Source organism: Myotis lucifugus, unplaced genomic scaffold, assembly GCF_000147115.1.
Source record: "Myotis lucifugus unplaced genomic scaffold, Myoluc2.0 scaffold_3815, whole genome shotgun sequence".
Lineage (NCBI taxonomy): Eukaryota > Metazoa > Chordata > Mammalia > Chiroptera > Vespertilionidae > Myotis > Myotis lucifugus.
Window position 1 is genome coordinate 1 of NW_005874863.1, and position 10,080 is coordinate 10,080.

At 51.4% G+C, this 10,080-nt stretch overlaps 1 protein-coding gene across 1 annotated transcript; it reads left to right on the top strand.

Annotated features, from left to right (window-relative positions):
- The first annotated feature begins 1,207 nt into the window (after positions 1–1,207).
- LOC102431053 (HLA class I histocompatibility antigen, B-82 alpha chain-like) lies at positions 1,208–3,488 on the top strand. The gene is made up of 5 exons (XM_023749212.1): positions 1,208–1,309; positions 1,399–1,683; positions 1,920–2,195; positions 2,787–3,062; positions 3,186–3,488. Exons 1-5 carry the CDS (start codon positions 1,237–1,239, stop codon positions 3,431–3,433), a joined length of 1,158 nt encoding a protein of 385 aa, XP_023604980.1. The 5' UTR covers positions 1,208–1,236; the 3' UTR covers positions 3,434–3,488.
- Positions 3,489–10,080: the final 6,592 nt, after the last annotated feature.

Genomic DNA, 10,080 nt, shown 5'->3' on the forward strand with positions numbered 1-10,080 from the left:
CCCACCACGGGAGCTAGACCGCTTCCCAGTGCTGACACGCTTTTCTAGGGGCCTCTGTGGGAACAGCAACACCTGTGAGCTTTGATGACGTCATTAAATGCATCAGCACGAGAAGGTCTCTAGGACTTAGAGACACAAGGCGTCACTTTACATCACCTGCATGAGGACCAGAGCCACCCAGTGAGACAGCCCTGGGGACTGTGACAGAACAGAACAGAAACTATTCAATATTCCCCAGCCAGAGGGACTCGGAGGTTGAACATTGACCTATGAACCAGGAGGTCACAGTTCAACTTTTTGTCAGAGCACATGCCTGTGTTGTGGGCTCAATCCCCAGTGTGGGGCGCGTAGGAGGCAGCCGATCAATGATTCTCTCTCATCATTGATGTTTCTATCTCTCTCTCCCTCTCTGAAGTAAAAAATAAATATTTAAAACAAGAAGAATACAGTCAATATGGTTTCAGGTCTCACTTTGCAAAGCCCTTTTCAGAACCTCCCACTTGTGTGGTTGCAGTGACTGAAAAGGTGAGTAACAGCACTGCTCCGGCCCGTTTCTGTGAGGCCGTCTATTTCTTACTCTACTGCAGCAGCAATAACAGACAAAACGCAGAAGCAAATGTGAAAACCCAGCGTCTCCGGGAGCACGTCTCCTCCTCTCACCTCCTTGTTCACTTGGGAAATTGGTGTTTTTCATAAAAACATGACTCCTGTTACCATCTCACAGGCAGTGAGCATGCGACATGGATTCATAACTGTCTCACCCTGTGTGACTCCGTGAGGGTCACTATGGTGACGTCACCACATACACAAGGTTATCTGGGCGCCTGCCTGTGTGTGAGGCCCCACAGAGATGGTGACACCAAAACCTTGGAAAGTCCCTGAACAGCACAGCGCCTGGGCCAGGCCTCGGGGACAGTGTGACGGGCGCCCCGCGCAGGAGGAGGGGCAGGACCGAGTCCCAGGGCCCAGGCCTGCGCTCAGGGCTCCGCAGGGGACAGAGTCTGGGGGGGGGGTGGGCGGGCAGCCTCCTCTGGTGGGGACTCCCCAGCGCCCTGGTTTGACTTCTCCTCTCCCAACTTCTGTTGATGCCTCCTTACTGGAGACTCGTGGATACGGGACTGCTTCTCACTGCCATTGGCTGAGCGGTTTCCAGAGCAGCCAATCAGCGTCCCCGCGGTTCCCCGTTATAACTCCCCGCGGAAGCCCCGGGACTCAGACGGTCCCCCGACGCGGAGGATGCGGGTCCTGAGCCCCCCCACCCTCCTCCTGCTGCTCTCGGGGGCGCTGGTCCTGACCCCCAGCTGGGCGGGTGAGTGCGGGGTCGGAGGGGACCCGGCGGGGGCGCGGGGCCGGGAAGGCGCGTGTCAGCCCCGGCCCTGCCCTCCGTCCGCCCCCCAGGCCCCCACTCCCTGAGGTATTTCTACACCATCGTGTCCCGGCCCGGCCGCGGGGAGCCCCGCTTCTTCGTCGTCGGCTACGTGGACGACACGCAGTTCGTGCGGTTCGACAGCGACGCGGCGAGTCCGAGGGCGGAGCCAGGGGCGCCGTGGATGCAGCAGCCGTGGGTGGAGCAGGTGTACCTCGGGTATTGGGAGGAGCAGACCCAGATCTTCAAGGCAGCCGCACAGACTTACCGAGGGAACCTGGAGATCCTGCGCGGCCACTACAACCAGAGCGAGGACGGTGAGCCGCGCGCCGGGCCCATCACGACCTCCCTCCCCACGGACAGGCCAGGGTAGCCCCGAGGGTCTCGGTGCGAGCGTCACCCCGAGGCGGTGGGACCCGCCCGGCGCTGACCCGGGAGGAGCCCGAAGGGAAGTTGACCGGATTTCAATTTCAGTTTTAGATTCAGTCCCCGCGGGGCGGGCGGGGCGGGGCTGACATCGGGTGCTACGGGGCTGACCTCTGGACGGGGTTAGGATCTCACACCTACCAGTGCATGTTTGGCTGCGATGTGGGACCCGACGGGCGCCTCCTCCGCGGGTACAGTCAGTGGGCCTACGACGGCGCCGACTACATCGCCCTGAACGAGGACCTGACCTCCTGGACCGGGGCCGACATGGCGGCTCAGATCACCAAGCGCAAGTGGGAGGCGGAGGGTGAGGCAGAGCGTGAGAGGAGCTACCTGGAGGGCCTGTGTGTGGAGTCGCTGCTTATTTATCTGGAAAAAGGGAAGGAGACGCTGCAGCGCGCAGGTACCAGGGGCCCTGGGGCCACACCCTCTCCCCGGGGCTTAGGCTCCTACAAGGACACAGGACAGGGGGTCAGTGTCAGACACCCTCCTTGAGGTCAGGGAGGGAGTCCCCCTGGTTGTCAGGTCAGGTACTCGAGGGAATCCCCTCCTCCCAGGGACAGTTAGGGGTGCAGGTTCTCCAGGGGTGCAGGGAGACACCCCTGAAATAGCCCATCAGCGGTTCACATGGGCCCTGCTGGGGCTCTGGGACCCTCGGGGACCTTCTCTCTCAGGCCTTGTGCGCTGCCCACACCCACTGTGTCTGAGGCCTCACCCCAGTTTTTCTGAGTCACGTGGCCTCCACCCAGGTCAGGACCACAAATCCCTTTTCTCCCCTAAGGACCTGCCTCCAGCCCTGGGCTGTATCACTCCGATTCTAGAACTTTCTAAAGACTAGAAGGTCCTTCCAGGTGCCTCTGTTCAGGCTGGTGTGTGGGCTGTGTGCTCCCTCCCCCACCCCAGGTGGCTGTCCACTCTCAGGATGGTCACATGGGCGCTGCTGGAGTGTCCCATGGCAGATGCAAAGTTCCTGCAATTTCTCCCCTCCCCTCAGACCCTCCAAAGGCACACGTGACCCACCATCCCATCTCTGACCATGAGGTTACCCTGAGGTGCTGGGTGCTGGGCTTCTACCCTGCGGACATCAGCCTGACCTGGCAGCGTGACGGGGAGGACCAGACCCAGGATATGGAGCTGGTGGAGACTAGGCCTGCGGGGGATGGCACCTTCCAGAAGTGGGCGGCCGTGGGGGTGCCCCCTGGAGAGGAGCAGAGATACACGTGCCATGTGCAGCACGAGGGGCTGCCCGAGCCCCTGACCCTGAGATGGGGTGAGGAGGGGCCGTGGGCACAGAGCCTATTCTCAGGGCAGCAGGAGCCCTGGGGGACCTCAGTGGGGTCGGGGCTGAGGCCTGGGGTCAGGGCCCTCACCCTCCCTTCCCTTCTCCTCCCAGAGCCACCTTCTCAGACCTTCATCTTCATCATCATGGGCATCGCTGGGGGCCTGGTTCTGCTGGGAGCTGTGGCGGGAGCTGTGATGTGCGGGAGGAGGTGCTCAGGTGGGCTGGGGTGGGTTTCCGCGTCTGTCCCACTGGGGGTTCAAGCCCAGGTAGATGTGTGTCCTGGCTCATTCATGGGAAGCACCATCCCCACACATGTGATGGCCAGTGTGGGGCTCTCTGTGCTCACACTTACTCTGTAGTGAGGCCCGTGGGAAAATGAGGGACCCACTTATCACCTGATGATGCTGGTGGTGGGGACCCTGTTCCTAGGAGTTCCACATCAGAGGGCAGGTTGCTGCTGAGCACAGACTCCAGGAGGGCAGTGGGTCCAGTCCTCACACATGTACTTCCCTCAGGTTTCCTGTTCCTACCCTGGGTCTATACACAGTGTTCTGGAAACTTCTCTGGGGCCCAAAACTAGGGCTTCCTTTAGGACCTCATGGCCCTGCCTCTTCCCTGGTCTCTCACAGGATCTTTTCTTCCCATGGGTGGTAAAGGAGGGAGTTACGCTCAGGCTGCCAGTGAGTATGGAGGGGTGACCCCTGAGTCCCTGGGACAGAGCAGGCATGAGCCCATGGGGTCCTCACCCCCAAAGTTCCTCCTTAGTCTCCTGTCCTGCGGCTCTGACACCCTCCTCGTGTGTGTCCGCTCCCCCCCCCCCACCAGGCAGTGACAGAGCCCAGGGCTCTGATATGTCTCTCTCAGCTTCTAAAGGTGAGACCCTGCCGTGGGGAGGGGTGGGCAGAGGGGAGGACTGGGTGGTGGGGAGTCAGTGGGACACTGTGAGCATGAAGTGGGCTTTGAGAATGTCACCAGTTACAGCCACTGACCTGAATGTGTTCATGATGCTTGTCCTCCACAGCGTGAGGCAGCTGCCTTGTGGGGACTGAGTGATGGAAGATGTGTTCACGCTCCCACTTCCTGACTCAAGAACCAGCCCTGCTCCCCATATCACCTTCCCTAGCCGCCACCCCTTCCCCATCCCAATGTCTACATGACTCCACAGGAGACCAGGACATAGTCATACATTGAACCCTGTTCCCTTGTTCCTCAATGGACAATGAACATGATGTCCTTTATTTTTGTGTGGCTTATCCCCAGGGAGAAGTTGTTCTGACATACAGACAGGATTCAGGGAAGGTGGTACATAGGACAGATAGAGGGACACCATCAGGACTCTTAACACTGAGGTAAAGGCAAAAGAACACATCAAAAATTGGGCAGAATAATAAATAGAAAATTATACATGAAAAGACCCTGAGTCATAGGAAATGTTCAATATGGCAAGTCATTCGATTCATTAGTTGTTGAGATTGCTTGAAATATTCCATATATTTTGCATTTTCATACTCTTTTTAGAATAAGGTTTCCAATGGCACCATTGACAATAACATCAATACCAGTAGGATGGGATCATTATTGCCATTTATCAACTGTTTAGATCAAGGGTGGGGACTTCGACCCGATTTAAGATCTGTGAAATCATTTGGTCTGGCCCTGCCAAGGGATTAGGGCTAAGTCAGTTGTTTGGCCAAATATAGCAGGCTAATTATTTTTTTAATCGTACTGGGGTTTTTTAAAATACATTTTTATTGATTTCAGAGTGGAAGAGAGAAATGGAAACATCAAATTTGAGAGAGAATCTGGTCGGCTGTCTCCTGCACGCCCCTTACTGGGGATTGAGCCTGCAACTTAGGCATGTGTCTTGACCACAATTGAACCCAGGACCCTTCAGTCCACAGGCCAAATGTGCCTATCCACTGAGCCAAACCAGGTAGGGCTAGCAGGCTGGCTTCTAAGCTGATAGTTTTGTATGGCCTGTGAATGATGCTATAAACATCCAACCGGCCCTTGGCAGAAAAAAGGTTCCCACCCTTGGTTTAGTTCAACTAGGCACGTGTGGTAGCAGCGAGTATGTCTCTCATCTATGAGACATCTCTGTACCTTCCTCTCAAGTCTACTGTCGACATCAACTCCTCTAAAAAATAAAGGTGGTTGCCCTGGCCCATATGGCTCAGTTGGCTTGCATTGTCCCATACACCACATGGCTGCTGGTTTACATGGCCAGGATTGGGAGCGTGCAGGAGGCAGCCAATCTCCTCTCTCATATTTCTTCTTTCTTTCTCTCCTCTCTCATATTTCTTCTTTCTTTCTCAAAAAATTAATTTTAAAAATCTAAAAAAGAATACATATTAAAAATAAAATTTATTATATATTTTTTAAAATTACACTCAACGTAAATCAAATCCCATGTAGGGTCAAGAGGCATGAATGTTATATGTACAGGCAAAGGGGAACCGGGCAATGTTGAATTATGACAGGTGTTTATGTATGCTTGCAAAGGAAAACATTGAATTAAGCTGGGTGGATACATTTGAAAAAGATAATACTAATATTTTAAAAAGCTAGTTAGGGTGTCCTACACGAAAGGAGGAGTGGAGATTTGGAAATGTAATTTCTATTAGACCAGAAACTGGTCAAATCTAAATATTGGAGAGGCACAGCAGCCTCACTGCAGAGGGACAGGCCCTTTATATCTCCCCTGAAATTTAAAAGTGGAACATCTATAATTGAGCAAAGTTTCCTCTGCTCAACACACACACACACACACACACACACACACACACACACACACGTACAGGCACGCCTGAGAGATCCATACTGTAGGCCATTTCCTCAAAAATTAAAAACAAGCCCTAGCTACAAATAAAACAAAGATAAATAAGAGCCCTAGCTGACTTGGCTCCATGGATAGAGTGTTGGCCTGTGGACTGAAGGGTCGGGGTTCAATTCCTGGTCAAGGGCACATGCCTGGGTTGCAGGCTCGATCCCCAGTGGGGGGTGTGCAGGAGGTAGCAGATCCAGGATTCTCTCTCATTGTTGATGTTTCTGTTTTCTCTCCCTTTTCCTTCATCTCTGAAATCAATAAAAATATTTTTTAAAATATATTTTATTGATTTTCCACAGAGAGGAAGGGAGAGGGATAGAGAGTTAGAAACATCAATGAGAGAGAAACATCAATTCAGCTGCCTCCTGCACACCCCCTACTGGGGATGTGCCCGCAACCAAGGTACATGCCCTTGACTGGAATCGAACCTGGGACCCCTCAGTCCACAGGCTGACGCTCTATCCACTGAGCCAAACCTGTCAGGGCGATAAAAATATTTTTAAAAAAAATTTTAAATGACTTTCCTTTTGCACCCAGCACGGTGACTGTTGCCTCCTCTCCCGAACCCCGCCAGAGCCTTGGGCCCTGGGCCAAGACAGGGAAGTGGGATGGGTGGTGGCGAACTCAGCTTCTTTCCCAGGGGGGGCGAGGGCCGGCTCCCTCCTCCCCTTTTTTTCCTCCCCCTCTGAGGAGCCAGGTCGACCAGAACTCCCAAAACCACTGGCACAGGGTGGTGGTAGGGACTGATGGTTGCCAGGTCAACCAGATGGCCGGGCCCAGACTTAGTCTCCAGCAGTAGTGGGGACCATGAGAGACAGGGTCTACCAGATGGCTGGGCCAGACTTTGTCTCTAGTGGCAGGTCAGAGTGATTGGGTTGACCAGTTGTCTGTGGAGATGAGAGACTGGAGATTGAGTGGGGACGAGGGGGCGGGGGGCGGGTGCTGGGGCTGGGGGCAGGGCCAGGCCGAAGAGCAAATAAATGTGGTGGACAGAATTCTTTTTTTAAAAAATTTTTTTAAATATATTTTATTTATTTTTTACAGAGAGGAAGGGAGAGAGATAGAGAGCCAGAAACATCGATGAGAGAGAAACATCGATCAGCTGCCTCCTGCACATCCCCCACTGGGGATGTGCCCGCAACCCAGGCACATGCCCCTGACCAGAATCGAACCTGGGACCCCTCAGTCCGCAAGCCGACGCTCTATCCACCGAGCCAAACTGGCCTCGGCTGTGGACAGAATTCTTAAAAAAAAATTAGCCCTGATTGGTTTGGCTCAGTGGATAGAGCGTCAGCCTGCGGACTGAAGGGTCCCGGGTTCGATTCCGGTCAAGGGCATATACCTTGGTTTCGGGCACATCCCCAGTAGGGAGTGTGCAGGAGGCAGCTGAATTGATGTTTCTCTCTCATCAATGTTTATAACTCTCTATCCCTCTCCCTTCCTCTCTGTAAAAAATCAATAAAATATATTTTTAAAAAAATTAAACTGCCTTTTGACCCAGGGATTCCACTTCTGGGAATACATCCAAAGAAACCTGAAACACTTATTTGAAAGAATATATTCACTTTTGTGTTCAATGCAGCATTATTTACAACTAGAGGCCCAGTGCACAAAATCCATGCACTGGGAGAAGGGGGTCCCTCAGCCCGGCCTGCACCCTCTCGCAGTCAGGGGCACCTCAGGGATGTCTGCCCACTGGGGGGATTGGGCCTAAGCTGGCAGTCAGACATCCCTCTCACAGTCTGGGTCTCTCACAGTCTGGGACCCCTTGCTTCTTACCGCCCACCTACAGCGGAGGCAGGAGAGGCTCCCGCCACTGCTGCTGCATTCGCCAGCCATGAGCCTGGCTTCTAGCTGAGCAGTGCTCCCCCTGTGGGAGCACACTGACCACCAGGGGGCAGCTCCTGCATTGAGCGTTGGCCGCTGGTCGTCAGTGCATGTCATAGCGATTGGTCTTTCCACCATTCGGTCGATTTGCATATTAGGGTTTTATTATATAGGGTAGGCAAGATTTAGAAGCAGCCTAAATGTCCATCAGTAGATGAGTGGATAAAAAAGCTGTGGTCCATTTACACCATGGAATACCACTGAGCTGTTAAAAAAAATGAAATCTTACCTTTTGTGACAGTGTGGATGAGCCTAGGGATTATTATGCTAACTGAAAGAAGCCAGTCAGAGAAAGACAAGTACCATAAGATTTCACTTATATGTGGAATCTACTGAACAAAATAGAAACAGACTCATAGATAAAGAGAACAGACTGACAACTGTCAGAGGTGAGGGGGTTTGGGGGTTGAATGAAAATGGTGAAGGAACTAAGCGAAGAAAAGAAACTCATAGACCTAGACAACAGTATGGTGATTGCCAGAGGGAAGGGGGAGGTGGAGGAGGTAGGAGAGGGTAAAGGGGGAATAAATGGAGACGGAAGGAGACTTGACTTGGGTTGGTGAACACACAATACCATATACAGATAATGTATTACTGTCCACCTGAAACTTACTAGTATATAATTTTATTAACCAATGTCACCCTAATGAATTCAATTAAATGTTTTTTAAAACATATGTAGCCCTAAAAATGATATGTACCCCTATGTTCATTACAGCACTATTTACAATAGCCAAGACATGAAACAACCTAAGTGTCCATTGACAGGTGAATAAAGATGATATGGTATGTATATGTATATTTATATGTATATTTATATGTATATGTATATGTATATGTATATGTATATGTATATGTATATGTATACAGGGTGGGTAAAAGTAAGTTTACAGTTGTGAGTACACAAAACACAGTTTATTCTTATATTACTATACTGTAAACCTACTTCTGCCCCACCCTATATGCATATGTGTGGATATACAATTGCATTGTCTATGCACGTGCATGCACACACACACACACACACACACACACACACAATGAAATACTATTCAGACATAAACAAAGATAAAATATTGTGTTTGATGGCAACACGGATAGATCTTGAGAGTACTATGCTAAGTAAAATAAGTCAGATCAAAAAGAACAAAAAATATTATTGCACTCATATGTGGAATATAAAACAAATAGCAAAACAAATTCATAGATACAGTAACAGAATGGTGATCACCAGCGGAAGAAGAGAGTGGGGAGGGCAACTTTGGTAAAGGGAGCCAAATATGTGGTGACAGAAGGAAACTAGACTCTGAGCGCTGAGCACACAACAGGATGGACAGATATCAAATGGTAATGTTGTCCAACTGAAAGTTATATCATGTTATTAGCCAATGTTACCCCAATAAATTGAATCTTTAAAAAATCTAATTTGAGCCCAGCCGGAGTAGCTCAGTGGTTGAGCATCGAACTATGAACCAGAAGGTCACAGTTCAATTCCCAGTCAGGGCACATGTCCGGGTTGCAGGCTCCATCCCCAATAAAGGGCCTGCAGGAGGCAGCCGATCAACAATTCTCTCTCATCATTGATGTTTCTATCTCTCTCTCCCTCTCTCTTCTTTGAAATCAATACAAATACATATTTTTAAAAATCTAACTTGAGCCCAGAGAACTAAAAACGTCATGTTTGGGTGGATGTTTGCTGTCGTGATAACGATGAAATCTAAAACCCACGGACCCATTGTAGCATCACTTCTCCGTCAGAAGTGTCCGAGGATGGTGGTTCCCTCAAACCCAAGTGCCCGTGTTTGAAGACATCCATGAAGACAGTGAAGGCATGCTTGCCAAAGTGTGTATCCCTTTAATGTATTTGTTCTTCTAAGCGTTACCAGGTGGGGTGGAAATTTCAAGGATGGGGGATTGAGGTCTTGGGCACAAACAGCAGGTCCCCACTGACTCACTTTCCACAGTGACTTTGCTAGAACACTGTGGAGGAGCAGCTAGGAACTCACAGCACCCACCGCCCTAATGGCCAGTTTGCAGGACTGGATGTGCCCGAAGGAGATGACGCCAGGGTGCTCCCTGTCAGACGAGCACACCTTTCAGCATCAGCTCATCTATGTTCCAAGGTTTACTGCAAATGGTCAGCTGCGGGTTCCTCTCTTCCACAGCCTTCAGCAGACACTGCGTTTCCGCCTCAAATGCATCTTTGTCCAGCCTGGGGAGATAGACATAATTGCCCTCTCTGCACCCCAATGCCACCCTCCCCTAGACATGACTGGGGTACTTGCACGGAAG